General features: G+C 43.1%; 2 protein-coding genes across 4 annotated transcripts; both read left to right on the plus strand.

The window, feature by feature from the left end:
* The first annotated feature begins 206 nt into the window (after positions 1 to 206).
* Positions 207 to 4,521, plus strand: LOC125004587 (cytochrome P450 3A40). The gene is made up of 13 exons (XM_047579302.1): positions 207 to 362; positions 486 to 579; positions 1,445 to 1,497; positions 1,633 to 1,732; positions 1,845 to 1,958; positions 2,262 to 2,350; positions 2,439 to 2,587; positions 2,711 to 2,838; positions 2,909 to 2,981; positions 3,071 to 3,231; positions 3,470 to 3,696; positions 3,818 to 3,980; positions 4,249 to 4,521. The coding sequence occupies exons 1-13, from the start codon at positions 292 to 294 to the stop codon at positions 4,324 to 4,326; spliced, it is 1,500 nt and encodes a 499-aa protein (XP_047435258.1). The 5' UTR covers positions 207 to 291; the 3' UTR covers positions 4,327 to 4,521.
* Positions 4,522 to 6,238: 1,717 nt separating this feature from the next.
* Positions 6,239 to 18,652, plus strand: foxk1 (forkhead box K1). Of its 3 annotated transcripts, none has more exons than XM_047579299.1 (10): positions 6,239 to 6,979; positions 10,200 to 10,415; positions 13,182 to 13,380; positions 13,480 to 13,626; positions 13,815 to 14,008; positions 14,131 to 14,136; positions 14,248 to 14,420; positions 14,521 to 14,778; positions 16,028 to 16,198; positions 16,506 to 18,652. In XM_047579299.1, the coding sequence occupies exons 1-10, from the start codon at positions 6,534 to 6,536 to the stop codon at positions 16,736 to 16,738; spliced, it is 2,043 nt and encodes a 680-aa protein (XP_047435255.1). In that variant the 5' UTR covers positions 6,239 to 6,533; the 3' UTR covers positions 16,739 to 18,652. The 3 variants fall into 3 exon arrangements, with proteins under 3 accessions (XP_047435255.1, XP_047435254.1, XP_047435257.1); XM_047579298.1 differs by having other exon boundaries at positions 6,314 to 6,979; positions 16,025 to 16,198; XM_047579301.1 differs by lacking the exon at positions 14,131 to 14,136 and having other exon boundaries at positions 6,338 to 6,979; positions 16,025 to 16,198.
* Positions 18,653 to 18,689: the final 37 nt, after the last annotated feature.

Here is an 18,689-nt window from a genome sequence, read left to right on the forward strand (position 1 = left end):
TGAAATTAATAATAGCACTTCTTAGAAACCCTGCTTATGTTTATTATTATTATTAACACAAGCAATATAATAATATAGGCCGAAGGATTGCAGCCGTAATATATATATATAGACACAATAAAATGCTGCCCAGCCTGTTTATTTTGTCAATGATTCACCTGGCGCTGCCTGCTGCTATTGGCTCAACTCTCACACACTTCCCCTGCTCACGCAATGGGGTTGTGCAGCAGCAGATAAAAATTGTGATTCAAAGCTCGACTTGCATTTTGCGACCAGAGAAAGCGTGCAGACATGGGCTATTTCCTCTACTTCTCTGCGGAGACATGGACTCTCCTGGTTGCGTTCGTCACGCTGCTGCTGGTGTAAGTGTCAAAAAAAAAACATTCAAGTTATTTCAGGTGCCATTTGTGCTGCTTGTGTGTTTAATGCAAATATTTTTGCTTCTCTCCACCCCTTCTTTGCTTCACATTTAATGTGTCTCACAGGTACGGCTACTGGCCATATGGAACATTTAAGAGACTGGGCATCCCAGGTCCCAAACCTGTCCCCTTCTTTGGGACTATGCTGGCATATAGAAAGGTTGGTAAATGTTCTTTTCCGGCCACCATACACCTGGAAAATGGTTTCACTGTTACTGCTGTAAATAGCTACAAATGAGTAAGAGCTGCACTTAATTGCCAATTCATTAGGTACACTAATGAAACACTAGTGCACTAGTACACTAGTGAAAAACGAATCTCTTCTAATACCTGCACTAAATCTTTGTTTCATGAAGATTAGAACCATTAATTCAGTCGTGTTTTCCTGTTGGAGGCTGTGGAATGTAACATTTTCTGTTTTGTTTTTTTATTATATTCAGTGGGTTAGGCTAAATAACAGAGATGCATTTATTGTTTTTATTATTATTATTATTATAATTATTAAATCCAGTTTAACGGCACCACAAACTACATCCTCCAGAATGATCATACAGTTGAATCACCCCCTTTCAGTCTCCGTTTAAACATAAACTGAACGTTATAACAAGATTTAGTGCAGCACTGCATTTATACGACGTTAAGTGAAAGTAACTTTTAATAATCTTTTTAAGGAGCAATGTTTGGTTTTGGTAGATTCTTTGAACACTTTTACTGTACTCTACCTGTTTACTTTGCTCCATGTGTGAATGTAAATGTCTCAGTGAAGGCTCTAATTTTAACAGGACTTGGAAGTGTTTCTCTCTGAGTACATTTTAGAAAAGATTACTTTGTCTTTAAGTGTATCTGAAATTTATTTTAAAAGCTATCGACTATTGTGTGAACTGTCAGAAAACCCCATTTTATATCAGTGACTTCCATTCACAGTATAATTGTATTTTATATTGCACAAATACCTTTACCTTTTAATGTTAAAACGTGATGTAGAAAATGTGCTTAATCCATCACCTGTGTATTCTTGTCCGTAGGGATTCACCAACTTTGATGAACAGTGCCACAAGACTTATGGGAAAATGTGGGGGTGAGTATTGTGTGTGTCGCCCCTGTTTGCTGTTTGTAGTGTTCTATACTTATTTAAAACGCGGTGTAAATGTCTGAAAACGCTTCTCTTATTCATTAATGTTCTATGTGTGTGTTACATTCTCCTAACGTTTAGTATTTATGATGGCCGTCAGCCCGTGCTGTGCATCACAGATCCCGCCATGATAAAAACGGTTCTGATAAAGGAGTGTTACTCCCTCTTCACCAATCGCAGAGTATGGACACTCCCTACATAGTCTCTGTTTGTGATCATTATGTTGGTTTTCAGTTAAACTTTTGTCCTCATTTTTTTTTCTTTCTTTTGTTTTTTTTTCATTGGTGTTTCAGAACTTCCGTCTCAATGGTCCGCTGTATGACGCCGTGTCTATAGCAGAGGATGATCAGTGGAAGAGGATCCGCAGCGTACTCTCGCCATACTTCACCTCGGGCAGACTGAAAGAGGTACGACCCTCTCCTGCTCTGGGCTTTTCCTGCATGTCAAACTAAACATTTTTCTGTGTGCTGTGAGAAGAGAGGAGTGCTTCTCAACTACTTCTGTTTGTAAAAACGAAAATGCTCCTGTGACTTCATGATCTCAGTGACTATTACCAATGACATTTTAAAGAAGGTTTACACATAACCATGCATAACCAAACTGTGTTGGAAGCTTTTTGTGTCATTTTCCGAAATAAAACCCAAGAAACGCTGTAGTTGGATGTGATTTCCAGTGTTTTCATTAGATCTCTGTCTTTGTGTGTGCCTCAGATGTTCGACATAATGAAGGACCACTCTGCTAACCTCGTCAAAAGCATGAAAGCGGAGGCAGACAAAGATAAACCATTAGAGATGAAAGAGTAAGAACATTTCATACACCAACATATTAAAGTGATTGAAGTTCTGAAGACTGATGTGTCTTCTGGATGTATTTATATTCTTTTTTAGGTACTTTGGACCCTACAGTATGGACGTAGTAACCAGCACGGCTTTCAGCGTGGACATTGACTCACTCAATAACCCCTCGGACCCTTTTGTCACCAACATCAAAAAGATGCTGAAGTTTGACTTCTTCAATCCTATCTTCCTCCTCGTTGGTAAACCATTTGTTTAAACTTCTTCAAATGCGGTGCATACGCAAGAAGAAAATATGTGCTGTGTTGCTTACTGAGAACCCGTAGCTTCCTTGGTAAATGTGCTGCTCTCTCATTTAATTTCAGCCTTCTTCCCCTTCATTGGTGTCCTCTTCGAAAAAATGGAGTACTCCTTTTTCCCAGCATCTGTGACTGACTTCTTTTACGCTTCACTGAGGAAGATCAAGTCTAGTCGGCAGAGCAACAAGCAAAAGGTACGACTGTCCGTGAGTCTGTCTGTGTTCACACGTTTGCATCGGTTCTCATGTATGTGTCCACCCCCAGAGTCGTGTGGACTTCCTCCAGCTGATGATCGACTCTCAGAAAAACAATGACTCCAGTGGGGTGGGGGAAAAAGGTGATATATATACAGTTCATGCTCGCGTTCATAGTAACGCAAGTCAAAGTTGTTCTAAATGCTCCATATCCTCCGTGTCTCCTCCCCAGGTTTGAGCGATCACGAGATCCTTTCTCAAGCAATGATTTTTATCTTCGCCGGCTACGAAACAAGCAGCTCCTCTCTTTCTTTCTTGTCTTACCTTTTGGCAACAAACCCTGAGGTCATGAAAAAGCTGCAGGAGGAGATTGATGCCACCTTCCCCAACAAGGTAAGTTTTAAGATAGAAGATAACAGCAGCAAATGAGGTCTCGAAAGAGAGAGATCTAAAGCCTCCTTTGTTGGTATTTGGTCACTTTGAAGTAGAGGATCTCCACAACATGCTTTTAGAATTTCATAAAAAAACTAATACTGGGCCATTATTAACTAGTGGAGCGCAAATCTAAATCCTCTCGTGGTACAGTGAGGCAGTGTGAGGTAATAATTCGTCACTGAATTTGTTCGTGCAGGGTCCTGTTGACTACCAGACACTGATGCAGATGGACTATCTAGACTGCGTCATCAATGAGTCTCTCCGGTTGTACCCCATCGCCGCGCGTGTGGAGCGCGTGGCCAAGGCGACCGTGGAGATAAACGGCATAGTGATCCCGAAGGGCACTGTTGTCATGGTCCCCACGTGGCCCCTGCACCGGGACCCAGATGTGTGGCCTGAACCTGAGAAATTCAAACCTGAGAGGTACAGAAAAGATTTATATGACTTCGTTTAACAAAACAGACAATAAAGAAAAAAAAAAAAATATATATATATATATATATATATATATATATATTAATTTATGGGGTGGGTGCGCTCGCAGGTTCAGCAAGACAAACAAGGAGCCTGTGGATCCGTACACGTACATGCCTTTTGGAGCCGGGCCAAGGAACTGCATTGGGATGCGATTTGCTCTGGTGATGATGAAACTTGCAGTGGTGGAGATCCTCCAGAAATACAGCTTCTCCGTGTGCAAGGAGACCCAGGTGAGGCCGCAGCTACGCATCTTTACACGAGTCAAACCAGGCATTGTCCGTGACGTGTTCAGACATCAGTCACACCTAGTTCAGCAGCTTTATTGACGGTTACATAACCGTGACGTGAGGCCTGCATTTGTTTGTCCAAAGATCAAATCCTATCCCTGACACAGCACTTGATACCGAATGATGAATGACAAGAACAGCCACTTTGAATTAAGAAACCACAGTGTGGTGGCCATTGACTTTACTCACACTTCTTGTTTTTTCAAATCAGGTCCCACTTCAGATGGGCATCGAGGGTCTTCTCTCGCCAACGAAACCTATCCAACTAAAGCTGGTGCCACGCCCTTAATCCTCCAGCAAAAAACAAAAAACAAAAAAAAAACAGGAGGAAGGATTCTCATTTCACTATTCACGCATTGTATAGAGACCTGCTGATGACGTACAACATGACATGACGAACCTCTGTACCACTTCAATCACAACTGATTGTCAAAAGGAAGCTTTCTAAAATTGGAATTTTTAAATAAAGAATATATTGATTCTTCCTCTTGTGTGTTGTCATCCTTATAATAAATAAGATGCACGAAGGCAATATGGGACGAATAGTGATACCTATGAGAAAGTATTTTAAAATATGAGCCATATCTTCATCAGGCTTCAGATCATGAGGTTGAGCTCAGATACGAGACCAGTTAGGATGCAGCAGCACTCTCAACTGTCAACAATCAAGTGTCACATCTCTGATAACAGTTGTTTTTTTTTTTACAGTGTTCCTCACAACTTTTTAAACACATTTCCAGAAACCGTGGCTCTGATTTTCAAGTTTTTGAAACACAAATGTCAAGGACTAGTTTGTCAAAATGCAAAATGAAGGTGTTTTATGAGGGCTGGTCGTTGAAGTGTGCAGAAATATGTTTCCTGTTTTGAATACTGAAGGGTATTTTTTTTTCTTTCTTTCTTTTTTTTTTTTTACTGAAATGGGATTGACATGTACGTGCAACTTAAATGCAACTTCATGTAGTATAAAATATATAACTATTTTCACATTTCTAAGAACATCAAGAAATACCAAGAAAAATCTCTGCATAGATACAAAAAGATAAGAAAATAAATCTTTTTACTATCTTCAGTAAGAAACAATAGCATTGCTCAGAGATGCGCAGCTCAGACTCATGTTATTTCGTGTTTTGTGCATAATTCCATATTCCTGGGTATAAAATGGTGAAACACGTTGCGAACATGAACAGAAATGTTTTCCATCTCACAGCGCTCTCGTGTGGACGTTCTGTTTTCAGGGTTTGTTTCAATAATCTCGCATGTGCTCCTTCCATTGGATCCATTATCCGGGTTTTTCGACCATCTTGTTCTTTCCATGTTTATAAACAGAAGGTAGAGACAAAAAATATATATCTGAAAATGCCTCCATTTACAGGCTGTTCAATGCAGCTGAAGTCCGGGCGATTACACGTGTCAAATGGATGCACCGTGTTTCCTCTGCTCCTTGATGAGTTGCCTAAACTGTAGCACGAAATGCAACACAATGAGAGAATGATTGATGGTGACACGTTTTAAAGACTGTAATTTGAGTAATGTGTCTATTTGCATGGAGACATGCAGATGGACACAGACGCAGAGAGAATCGTGCGCCGACTCATGCACATCATGCAAACCAGGACAGGCATGCAAGTAAAGAGCAAAATTAAATGATCGGCTGGGAATAATATTGATCTTAAATCTCATTATACTAATCTAACTACGGTTTCCTGATGTGACGACACATGGACTGTAGCCTATCGACGGAGGGGGCCGGATGTGGCGTTCATGGGAGAGAAGCTGCAGGCATGTAAAGCTGATGCAGCAGTATCGTTACTGGCTAGTTTAGATTAATATTTAGTCCGGGCCTATTTGCTGTCAGCGTTATTGTCTGACATGGATTGTTTCAGATATGTTAATTATTAAACGTATTCACGTTTCTTTTATGCACTGTCCTAAAGACAACATAGATACTGATTTTATTTTCGTTTTCAGTGTTTTTAATGCCATATTATTTCCTGTAAAGAACGCTCAATCACCTGTATGTTTAAAAAGTGATATATTAATGTATATGAAGAAATAATAAAAAAAAATGTTTCATTACATTTAGATTAATATTTAGTCCGGTTCCATTTGCTGTCAGCATTATTGTCTGACATGGATTGTTTCAGATCTGTCAATTATTAAACGTATTAAAAAAAATTTTTAGATGTTACTTTAAAAAAAATCGGAAATTTTGGGAATAAACAGTGTTTTTTTTTCTCGTGACGGTTCATTCATCGGTCATACAGCAGTTTAGTGAATTCAAATCCCCTGCCTGCAACAGAGCGGGCCCTGAACGCAACACCAGTCCGGTTCCTGCGGACTCCGTTCCCGGTCTTGCACCGACCCAGACTCCATGTTGTTCCGTCAGCCACGGAGCGAACAAGTGTTCTGGCCGAAAACTCTCACGTTGCAGCCCTCTGTGTGTGCTAGAAGTAAAGTGTGTGTGCGTGTGAGTGTGTTTTGACCCACCGAAAGAAGATGGCAGACTACCGGGACGACACCGGAGCACGAGCCCTGCTCGCTTTACAGTCGGCCCCGTGCAGCCCCGTGCGCGTCGCGGTGACCTCGCATGCTTACCGTCAGCCCTCGTTCGCCCTATTGGGTCCTCCGATGTTAGACGCCCGCAGCGACACCGGGATTTTCCCCGTGCGGCTCGGTTCTCCTCCTCCGCAGGCCCTGGCCAGGCTCGAGGGCCGGGACTTTGAGTTTGTCATGCGCCAGAGGACGGTCACCATAGGCCGGAACTCGTCCCACGGCTCCGTGGACATCAACATGGGTCACTCGAGCTTTATTTCACGGCGACACCTGCAGATCACCTACGACGAGGCCACCGGCTTCTCCCTCCGGTGCCTGGGCAAGAACGGCGTGTTCGTGGACGGGGTGTTTCAGCGCAGAGGGGCCCCAGCGCTGCCGCTGCCCCGAGAGTGAGTGCAGACCGCCGCCTGGCGCAATGTGTCAATGAGGGGGTTGCAGGACTTCACAAACTTAACTTGATTTTATGAGCTAACCTTTAGATGAACACACAGGTTGCAGGGAGTAAATGCTAGAGTATTTGTTTTGTTTGTTTCCCATATAAAGCCTGTTAATAAAAATAGCATATATGCTATTTACTGTGTGAACTCGTGCGAGCCATTTTAACTTAATTCACACTGAAACCAAAACGACCACCGCATTGAAAGGTCCAACAGGAGCACAGGTTCTGATGAGAAGTTTTTTCATGACACCCCCCAAAACTGATCAAGGGCGGATTGAGTAAATCGTAGCATTGGTTTTAAACCGAGACGATGTTACACAATAATCCTCCACTTTAATTCACACCCGGAGTTAAATAAATAAAACAAAAATATTGTTAGAAAAAGACGCGTCTTCGCGTTTTAGCTTCCAGTTAGCTTCCATCTGGCCTACTGAGGCTAGCTGCTTATTGAGACACTAAAAAAGTTGTCGTTCGCTGTTGTTTCTTGCACAGCCGTGTTGTGGTGTTTGTTGGAAACCCGTCTCATTGAAACAATCCAAGTTGAAACATATTTTTACCCCCCTACTCCTCGTTGCTACCAGTCTAACCCCGTGTGTGTGTGTAGTTTCCAGGGTGATTGTGTTAGCATCGGGAGCTAGCCAACGTGTCCCTGCTGTAAACATTAATGTAAACAAACATACCCGCAGCCTTATCTCACCAGTCTGGTCGGAAGAGGTGCGTTTGGTTTGAATCGAAACCTGAGTACGTTCTTCAGTTTTTTTTTTTTTTTTTTTAAACATGAAGGGAAGTGTGTGGTTTTTAATTGTAGTTTTTATTTTTACGGTTGTTGTCTTGACTTTGAGGCATTTCGCTACTTCTCTGGTTTGTGTTACACAGTAGCAGTGAAAACTTTGACTTTGAGTGTATGTGTCAATCACAGGGTGGAGTGGAGAGGGGGGAGGTGTGTGTGTGTGTGTGTGTGTGTGTGTGTGTTAGTGGGTGACCGTGTCGCCTCTGATTGGCTGTCAGCACTGTTTGGGGGCGTGTCCGCTTCAAACAGGAAGTGCACAGCCTGGAATGACATCCTCGTTGCAGGCGCACATGGAGTAAACACAAGGCTGCAAACCAAGGCCATGTCCACCACAGCCATTTTCGCTTCTTGTGTTGTTTTGGGCCCCGAGGCTTCATCGTAATTAAGTGTGAAACAGGCTGTTTTTTTTTTGTTTTGTTTATTTATTTATTTTTTTGAGTAGTTGTGGTTTATTCTAGGGTAGAAATTCTTTGTAACATGTTTTTGTAATTTATAAACGATGAAGAAGAGCACATCGAAGTTTGAGAAAGCCATATGTGGAGTATAATATATACATATATATGTAAAACACACACACACACACACACACATATATATGTATATAGCTAGACCATCACTTAAATTTATTGAGACAATAAAAGCTTTAAATCATCTGACTTGAGAAGCTAAAACCTGCAAATGTTTTTTTCCTCAAGTGTTAGTATACAACAGAATAATTTTTCTTAAACCACCTAATTATTATTATTATTATTATTATTATTATTATTAGCCAAATGTTACAGCTCTACTTTCAGTCATATATTGATTCAGCTGTAAACTGCCAGTTTCTCAGTTTTCTTTGCCAAACTGCTTGAACTCAAATTTCTCCAGGACCTCAGGTGTTGAATTTCAGGTTTAACCTCAAACTCTAAGTTTAGATTGAGGCCTGGACTGGTTCTTTTGTAGATTTGTGCCTACCTTTTTTCATTACACATCATGCATATTTTGCCACATTACAGTACTCTAATGGTTTGTCACTTTCTTCATCGTTTGAAATGATCCTGAATTCGTTTTTCCTTCTCAAGCCTTACATCGGCACGCAGCCGTGACATGTCTGTAAACTGTAACGCCACCACCACCATGTTGCAGCATGATGTGTTTCTAGTGTCGGGCTGATAACAAAGAAGCTTACTGTTGGTCCGGTCAGACCACTAAACCCTCTTCCACATTGTCTCAGATACTCTGGTCTTTGCTCTAGCAAACATTAGTTTAAATGTCATGTGACGTTTCAGCCGTGTGTTTCTCTTTGCTGCTCGAGCTTTTAACGGAGGCCGGCGGAGGAAAGAAAGCACAGTCTTTTCCACGTTCGCCACGGCATCCTGCAGACTTGACACAGGCCTCTCCCCCCCCCCCCCCCCCCACTCGTGCTCTTCTTACACGGACACTTGTTTGGTGGAGGACGGCTCCAGACAGAAGCAGCTGTGAATGCTGTGTTCACGGATCCAGTGTTGGAGGGACAGCTGTGGTTTTTCCGGAGAAAAAGCAAAGCAAATAGATAGAACGCGGCTTGTGTATTTGTATTGTGAACTGGCGTCTGGAACAGCCTGCAACACACTCGTGATCCTGTGTGAATGTTCTCCTCCTCAGCGCCTCTCCACAGGGAGGTCTTCGGCTCGACAGCCCTAGAATTAGCCGGGCTTCACTTTCTTGCTCAAACACATAATCTCTGTAGCCGGGCAGATAGGGTTGTGGAAGTCACCGAGATTAGAAGAGCCACAGTGAGAGCCCGGTCCTGGGAAAAATGAAAACCATTTGCATGAGTTGTTGGGTTGAGTCTGTTGTAGAATATCTTGCAGACCCTTCGCACACATAATTACTTTCAAAAGGTTTGTTTTGGCGTGACCTAACTTGGGCCTTTGACTGAGCCTTGTTTTTATTGAGGCAGTTGTCCAGACCTGCTGAAAGCAGAAAAGAAAAGGAAATGCGTGGTTTAGGAGTTTGTCTGTACTAGTCGGACGTTGTTTATATTATAAACAAACCCCTGTAGTTTTGTATAGTTTGCAGGAAGTGTCGTCTCTGTGTACATATAAGTTTCTCCATCATCAAAACTCTTGTCTTCAGAGGTGTTAGTATTTCTTCACATATTAAAAAAAAAAACATATTAAAATACTGAGTGTGAATGACCCTAGAGAAGGAAGTTAACCAAACTTTTGCCAAGTTGTCACGATACTGTGAATGTTAAAATCTCAATTTTCTTGAGCCCCGAGAACTTCACAGTTTTAGTTTATAAATTTCGATGTTTCCGTGACAACCACCAGGCAAATTAGTGGTAGTCATTGCAGAAGAGAAGATGAACTAATCGCTTTCTCTTTGTTTGTTTCCTTGTCCGCCTCCTCTCTAGGTGTGTGTTTCGTTTCCCCAGCACGGTAATCAAGATCCAGTTCATGTCACTCCTGGAAGTGGAGGAGCACAGAGAAAAGGAGCATCCCTCTCCTCCCCCTCGCCCTCTCCTGCCCCACATCTCCCCCCTTAAAATCAGCATTCCCACGGCGCAGCAGCATGAAGAGCACATCCGGGCGTTCGGATCTCCGCTGCCGTCGCCCACAGGCACCATCAGGTAACCAGCAGACACACACACGGGGCGACACAGAACAGCAGGAGGTCGTCACTGATAGATGCAAACGCACCTCGCGAATGCTCGGTGCTTTCCTTTCTCATTGAGTTGACAGCGCAGCCATAAATCACCCCCTAATTTTATCTAATTCTTATCTTTGAAGATTTCCAGCTTGTCTCTATTTCTCAGAACAGTGAATTAATTATATTTACATTAGCGCTGTGGGTCATAACCAAAAAAAGAAAAAATGACTCTGGGAATCAGAAAATCCCAATGAGGAAATCATGGACTTTCCGACATGTAAAGTCGGATGATTATTTGGAAATACAAATGTAATGTAACTCGTTGCTGCACAAAATCTAAATTAAAGCAACTACACTTCATCAGATAACAGGAGCACAGCATCTGACGTGAGAGGGCAAGAACGCGTAATATAAACTCCCCTCAGTTTAAAGTAGAAAATAAACCATAAAAACTATATGTACACAAAAAAAAGTCAAAAATAAAACACAAACAATAAAATATATATATATAAATATAAGTAAATAATAGGATAATTAAACAGTAGCGTGCTGTACATCACACCTTTACTGGCGTCAGCGAAAGAGTCTTAAAATCTGTTGCGGGGCTCTTCAAATAAATAATTTATAAATTATAGATATTCACCCACTCTGTAAAGCCGTTAACAAAGCAGCACATTATCACAGTCCGACATGTGTTTTGATGTCATGTGAACAACATTACTCGTGTACTAGTGGGTCCGTCAGACTACGTGGGCTCTTTACCTTCTCTGTTCTCGGCGGCTGTATTTAAAAGCCTGCGCACCGCGCCAGGTTAATGCACCGATAATATAGCCGAAGGCGTGTTTATCAGGTGCTGCGGTATATTGGGCCGAGGGAGGCCGTGATAGCACATGTCTGAAAATCACTGCTCTATAAATGTACACAGCATGTGCCACTGTTTGGAGCTGCCGCGCTGCGCCCTCTGCTGGTCCCCGGCGGCCCCTGCGCCGCACGTCCCCACCAATGTCGGCTCGTGTGTGCATGCCTTATATGGGATGGCTGCAGCTTCGAGGCATGTGATTGGCTGCCGGGCAGATTGTTTTGCCTGTAGGCCGTTTTTCCGTCCATTCGTGGTTTCCTTTTCAGAGCCCCTCCACCCCTCCCATTGAGCCCTGTTCCCCTGCACGTGGACGCACACAGAAACAGAATAAAGACGCTCGCTCATACATCTCCGCACCACTTTTACCGTGGCCTTTTTCGGGCAGATAGTTGTGCCACCTTGCGTACCAGTACCCCCCATACAACGAAAGGGCCGTTGTGTAAAAGCATGTGCTTCCACTTAAAACACCAACGGTGTCTGTTCTCTGGGTGGTAGGAGTCACTTTTCCTGTTTGGCAACTTGAATGAAGTGCATAAAATAACATTCTTCTTCCCCTGCCAGCGCGCACACTTGAACTGCACTGAGACGGGGTGAAATGGTGGTTGTGAGAGAGTGCGGGCGGGGAGGTGGTGGTGGTGGTGGGGAGGGGGGGGGGGTTGAAGCAAAGACCCTCCCTCGCTGAGGCACAAATGACTTTCAATGAAGTTTTCGTTCGCAGAGATGTAATTATGTTTTTATGCTTAAGATGTTACCGAGCAGCGTTTCAACACTGAGCCATTATCAAAACAGACCCTGCAGCCCGGCCTCCCCAGCCAGAAACTACAAACATCTTCTCTCTCTTCCCTCCTGTGTGTGTTCGTTTCTCTCTGTTTGTGGCTCTCTGTTGCCAGAGAGGCAAATCAAAGCTTACTGACTCTCCCAGAAACCCGTGTTTACTTTACTAACAGGAGCAGGTGTGTGTGTGTGTGTGTGTGTGTGTGTGTGTGTGTGTGTGTGTGTGTGTGTGTTGTGTAATAAGTGACTGGGTTTTCCCTGTGTTCTGTCTCTGAGCAGCAGCAGCAAATAAAATCCAGTTAATAATTAACACTTTTTTTTCTTTTTTTTTTTAGTATTTTTGCGTCATTGTTGTTTTGTGATCCATTTTTTTTCCTCTTAAGCACAATGAAGCTGAGCTCTAAGAGCTTTTCCAAATGTATTCTTGCGAATGTGTCAATTTGATCAGTCTCTAGTTTGTAAAAAATAAATAAATGAATAAATAAAAAATAACAGTACAGAGAAAATACAATATAATATAAAATGAAAGCTACAGATGGTCACTAGTGTCTCATTGTATTGTTCATATCTCAGATGCAAATGAATGAAGTATGAAAAACACCAGTTTAAGTCATGACAGATTTCAAACTACGTCTTCATACTGTGTATTTACTCTAGTCATTAATATATGTCTACCCCCCTTTTTTTAATAAACAGTATCAAAGTACCAAAACATGACTCTATAATGCTTCCAAAAGTTGTTGTTTCATTAGTTAAGGTGGTGTTTGGTGAAACAAAAGGATAATGTTTAGAACATTTCATTTAAACTTTTAAATTGTATTTTTATCATTAATTGTGCATTAATTGCTTATATGTACACGTGCAAAGCAAATACAAGATTTATCAGCTGGAGATCTAGATTAACTTCCAGTTTGGTAGCAACTGCATTGCGAAAATGTAGCAATAATTTATCAAGTTGTCATGATTTGTACGATGTTTGAGCCCCGGTTTGCTTATTCTATCACAGATAAAGTAAAACCCGTTCTTTTTGCTCGGGCAGCTGCGTTGCTTCAGGCAGTAGCCTCGGTCTGTCGCTTTAAGGCTTCACCGCGGCCTCTCTCTTCTCTTCCCCAGTGTTCCTAACTCCTGTCCAGCCAGTCCTCGAGGGGCAGGCTCATCGGGGTATCGCTACGGACGCAACGTGGCCTCTGACCTCCAGCTGGCAGCTGAATATGCTGCTAAGGCTGTTTCTGAGCAGAGACGAAGTATCGCTGAGCACAGGGGTGGGGGGAGCGAGCAGCGAGGGGAGTCAGCTGGTGGAGACAGCCCCAAGGTAAAGACCCTGGAGCGGTAACGCCGACTGTCCCGAGCTCAGCGTCCTCTCAGAAATGAGTCGCGCGTGTGTTAATTGTTCTTTTTTTTGTCCGTGCAGGATGAATCCAAGCCGCCTTATTCCTATGCACAGCTGATCGTCCAGGCCATCTCCTCGGCCCCAGACAAGCAGCTCACTCTCAGCGGCATCTACGCCCACATCACCAAACACTACCCCTACTACCGCACTGCAGACAAGGGCTGGCAGGTAAGAGTCCTCTCCCCTGTAAACCCAAAGCAACAGATTACGGTACGCGATCACACACGTGGAACGGTTTATCTCTATAACAAAAATAAACGAGATTGCGTCTGGGAAAGTTTTCCCTTCGCGCCGCGTTTGAGTTTTTCTTTCTGTCAGGCGACTGAACTGTTTTGATTTCCCTTCCCTCCCTCCAGAACTCGATCAGACACAATCTGTCTCTCAACCGCTACTTCCTGAAAGTGGCGCGCTCTCAGGACGAGCCCGGGAAAGGAAGTTTCTGGCGCGTGGATTCGGCCTCTGAGACCAAGTTGGTGGAGCAGGCCTTCAGGAAACGACGGCAAAGAGGGGTGGCCTGCTTCAGGACGCCGTTCGGACCTCTGTCTTCAAGGTGGGATGTTGAGCTGGTCCCACCTGTGACCCTCAGCTGCACAAACACACACATACAATGTCTCGGTTAACCCTTTCTCCCCTGTCTCTGCTTCTACTCCCGGCTGTCATTTATTTGGACAGGACAAAGTAAGTCTAAACCTGATTCAGCCGACGCTCGTAACGATGAAGAGGTTCGCGTGTGACTTTAAGCGAGTCGGTGAATTGATTGTCTTCTCTTAATTTATTTTGCCCGTGCAGGAGTGCGCCCGCGTCCCCCACCCACCAGGGACTCCTTTCTCCTCCATCCAGCGGGCTGCAGACTCCCGAGTGTCTGAGCAGGGAGGGCTCTCCGATCCCCCACGACCACCACGAACAGCTGGCTAACAAACTGGCATCTGTACCTGAGTACAGGTATTCTCAGAGCGCCCCAGGTGAGCACCAAGACACACATTTAAAAAACAAAAAAAAAAAAGAAAGAGGACGACGTCTTGGAGGGCTTAATGTAACTGTTTGTGTCCGTCTTAAACGTAGGATCTCCGGTCAGTGCTCAGCCTGTCATCATGGCCGCTCCGCCTCACCCGACGGTCCTGTCCTCGGGCACGGGGAAAACCCTCGCTTTAGTTCCGGGCGGTGGCGGCCACCTCCAGCCCATCCACCTGCTCCAAAACGCCCCTCAGTCTGCTGTCACCATGGTGCGGGTGGTTACCAGCGCCCCTCCACCTTCCAACCCTTCAAACGGGTACAGCGCCTCCACCGCTGGAGGAATAGAGGGCAGCAGTGATCTCAGAGGTACATTCATTCATTCAGGCTGCAGCTTAGTATGGTTGTAGTTCCAGCTGTTTTCTGCACTGAATCCTTAAATTGAGTCAGTTTTTATAAGGTATAACGAGCTGTATGTCCCTAAATGGGCTCAATAGGCTTTCACTTTTTATTTGTTAAGCCGAACTTAAATAACATATCCATAAGCTATAGAATTACACAAGTTTACTGTCCTGAAGAGTAAATACATTGTTTAGAGATCGACTGATATGTCGGCTGATATTTGCATTTTTTACTGGTATCGGTATCGACCGATACGTGGTTGCGTTCGCTGATACATGAACACACACATATACATACATATATATATATATATATATATATATATATATATATATATATATATATATATACATATACATATACACACACACACAGGCAGCCCTGTGCTACCGGACATGCTGCGGACGTGCAGCCCATACATTGCTCCTCCCCCACTAGCAGTGCGTGAAGCTGGAAAACGCTTGTGCTCGTAGGCGTGTCGAACACCCCTAAAAATAAGAGTTGAAAAAAAATATGTGAGGGGATTATTTTAGTTATTTTTGTTTTTGTTTTTTTAAACTGTTGCCAAACAAAGATCTATTTACTTTATCACTCAGCGCCAACATATTAGAGTCATTAGCAACAGCCCTAACTTTTACTGCTGTTGTTGTTAAATAGAAGTTTGCTAGCTGACGTCTTCTCGAGTGTTAAATAGAGCGTTAAATGTTCTTTGAATTCAATAAACATTTTATGTTTTTGGTTAAATTGAGACTTGTAACATTTGTTATCATTGTGTCACTTTTGTTAATGGAGGGAGAAAAAAACGATATCGGCTCCAAATATCGGCTCGGAGATCAACCAGTATGGATTTGTTAGTGCAGATACCGATTAGTTTTTACATCAGCGTTGGCCGATAAGTGCTGCTGATTTCTCTAACAATTTTTGCCTGTTATTATTCATTGTAGGAGGACAGAAGTGACTACACTTTATGTTTCAGTTCCTAGATAAATGATTATATACTTTATATGGAGCGCGGGCCAGAAGTGAAAACTTTTGCACGTACTTAATCTTATATGTAAGAACATTTTAGATTTATTTTATTCGAATTCAGTTCACACCACGAGTGATAAATGTTATTCCAGTGCAGATCTTCTGATAAACCCGTTGGCTGTTCGTGTTAGAAACGTTAACGTTATATGTTTGAACTGTACTCTGCCCCCCCCGCCCCCCACAGAAGCCCAGCATAACAGAGAGCGCGTGATCCAGACCGTGGACAGTGCGGTGCACGGCGGGGAAGGACGTAACCTGACCCCAGGTTTACATCAACTTCCTGTTCGTCCCGTCACCCAGAATGGCAAACACACCACTGCTGTTGTTGCCACGGCAACCAGCCTTGCTAATGCATGTGGTAAGATCTTTTTTTTTTTTCCCCCTCCCCAGTAGTATTGGCCACGCACATTCACATGAAAGTAAAAAATAATATAACTTTGCCTCAACCATTTCATGTATATCCTATATTGTTTACAGTCTGTAACATATTTGCAGCATTATCTCAATTTTTAACGGATCTTTAGTCTCCCCCCGTTGCTTCCGCTTCATCTCTGATGGCCAGCTCGTCACTTGCATCATCGATTTTCAACCTTCGTCTGACAAGCATGTCTTAAGAGTTCATTCTGAGGTCGCTGACTTTCCCTTGTTGCATGTTCCTTCTCCAGGCCTGAGCAGTCCTCTGCAGATCCTGGCCGCCCAGGCTTCCAGCTCCCCTCCAGTGCTGGTGAGCCGACAGCCCAGCGCAGATCCTTTAGCCAGCCAACAAGGCGAGCCCCAGGCCAAGCGGCCAAAGATGGAGGACGAGAGCGGCTCCGAATCTCCTCAGCATCAAGTTGCACCTGCCCAGCAGCCCGTCATCGTCGCCATGACTTCACAAACCCACGACCCTCGGCAGTAGATCCCCCCAGGGCCCCTTCACCAGGTACCCAGTGGACGGCCCCTCTCTCTCGATCATCCCCTCAACGCTTCGCCTTTTATACTCACTTGATATGACTGTAGCCGGCACGGCCAGGAGAAATGTACAGGCAGCCTCTCAGAAGGGAATTAAATTCTACGGAGCACATAAATTGGTCAAACCTAAAGGAAAACGTATTCACAGAAAAGCAAGCAAACCTTTAAGGACGTTAGCACCCTCAAGTCTTTTTTAATCCATTCTTCGGCGAAAACACAGAGTAGTAAGGACCTCGAGGCTTTCGTGTATTTTCAAATCATTTCAGCACTACTTTTACTATGTGAATGTTGGATAATATCTCAGATACAGCCTTTCCTCATGTTGATGGATGAGATGCACCACTTATCATCACTCTCAGGCCAAAGAACTCTCCTTTCCATTACTGTCTGGTTTAAAGCCAGGGAATGTGTTTTTAGAGATTTGAATGACCTGCATTTACAGAAGAAGCTGTGATAACTAGAGATGATATATTGTCCCTGTGCATTGTTTCACAAACTTGTAGAGGGGGAAAAAAAGGTAGTGTGTGTGTATATATTTATATATATACACACACAGAGAGAGAGACCAGGATGATGAGACTGTTAATGATATGATTGTAGGCTTTCCTTGGAGAGAAAAAAGTGAGACAGAAGAAATCAAAGGGGGCGTCTCAGAGAAAAGACAGAAGTTAAGATCAAGGCCAACAGCAGAACGTTCTTCTTTCCTTCTTTCTTCCGTGAAGCACAAAAAAAAAAACATAAAAAAAGTAACATGTATACTGTATCGAAGAACAGACGTGAGGAAACCCAGGAATGACAAACCAGCAGTTTTCGCCTCACTTGAGCTCAGCTTCATTTCGGCGCGAAGCTCGTCAGATTCAGGGCGATCGGGACGGCAGAGAGAAGGGCAGGAAAGAGGCAACTATTTGGAGTTGATTGAAGTGGAGCTAACCTAACATAGACAAACTGATTGTTGTTTTAATTATTTTTCTCGTTTCTGTAGTGGTAAAAGGAGGAATGGAACAGCCTGTGCGTACAGTTTTTGTTTGTCTTAGCACAGTAAAGCATTATTGTAATAATCCTTAAAGCCTTAAATATTTCTACATTTTTTTTTTTTTGTTATGTTATTTTAACCTTTAGACAGCTTCACCATGTTAGATTAACATAGCGCTTTAACAGCACATGATCGGCAACACTACAGTGGTGACAGTTATGTTGCGTCAGTAGACTTGTATCGGTTTTATCAGGGGAAGGGCGGGACCAACACATGACCACAAATTTCAACTGCTCTCGTCTTTTTCTTTCATCCTGTATGGTACTTTTGACATCCTCTCTATTTTTGGCTCGCCTCTCTTTCGCGTTCCCGTAATTCTTTTTACCTTTTCCCTTTTCTCTCCCCGTCTCCTCACTAAGCAGTCTCTGCAGAGGCATCGGGCTGTGGGCAATTCCTGTCACAGACGCTGCCTTAATTAGATATTCTTTAGCACTTTTCTCCCCCGCTCTGTTCTCTCCGTCTCACCCCGCCTTTAGCTTTTTTTTTTTTTTTCCCGAATGTCCTCACACAGGCCACATTTTCTTTTCTTTTTTTTTAGCTGGCAATCAGGCACAAGATTTCAGTGATTGTTGTTGCACATTATTAGAAAAACAAACAAAAAAAAAGATGCGTAATGATTGTATGCTGCTCTATCTGCTAAATGACAAAGCTATTTAGAAGGTATTTTTTTTCTCAAAACAAAAAAAAAAATATTTTGCTATGTGTAAAAACAGCTGTCATCAATACCTAAACATTCAGGAAATAGAGAAGTATATGTATTTTTAAATGTTCCCGTTTTGTGATTTGTTATAATGTGTAGCACAAATTAAAATTTCTCATTGACCTAAATATCTCCTCGTTTTTTTCCATGTGAAAACGTGTCGGA

The sequence above is a fragment of the Mugil cephalus genome, chromosome 2, assembly GCF_022458985.1.
Source record: "Mugil cephalus isolate CIBA_MC_2020 chromosome 2, CIBA_Mcephalus_1.1, whole genome shotgun sequence".
Classification (NCBI taxonomy): Eukaryota; Metazoa; Chordata; class Actinopteri; order Mugiliformes; family Mugilidae; genus Mugil; species Mugil cephalus.

Excerpts from the sequence above, each read along its gene's own strand:
- LOC125004587 (XM_047579302.1), top strand. The coding sequence starts at position 292 with ATGGGCTATTTCCTCTACTTCTCTGCGGAGACATGGACTCTCCTGGTT. Across the intron at positions 363-485 it reads TTCGTCACGCTGCTGCTGGT|GTACGGCTACTGGCCATATG; the intron begins GTAAGTGTCAAA and ends TGTGTCTCACAG. Across the intron at positions 2,982-3,070 it reads CAGTGGGGTGGGGGAAAAAG|GTTTGAGCGATCACGAGATC; the intron begins GTGATATATATA and ends TCTCCTCCCCAG.
- foxk1 (XM_047579298.1), top strand. The coding sequence starts at position 6,534 with ATGGCAGACTACCGGGACGACACCGGAGCACGAGCCCTGCTCGCTTTA. Across the intron at positions 13,381-13,479 it reads CTGGTGGAGACAGCCCCAAG|GATGAATCCAAGCCGCCTTA; the intron begins GTAAAGACCCTG and ends TTGTCCGTGCAG. Across the intron at positions 13,627-13,814 it reads CTGCAGACAAGGGCTGGCAG|AACTCGATCAGACACAATCT; the intron begins GTAAGAGTCCTC and ends CCCTCCCTCCAG.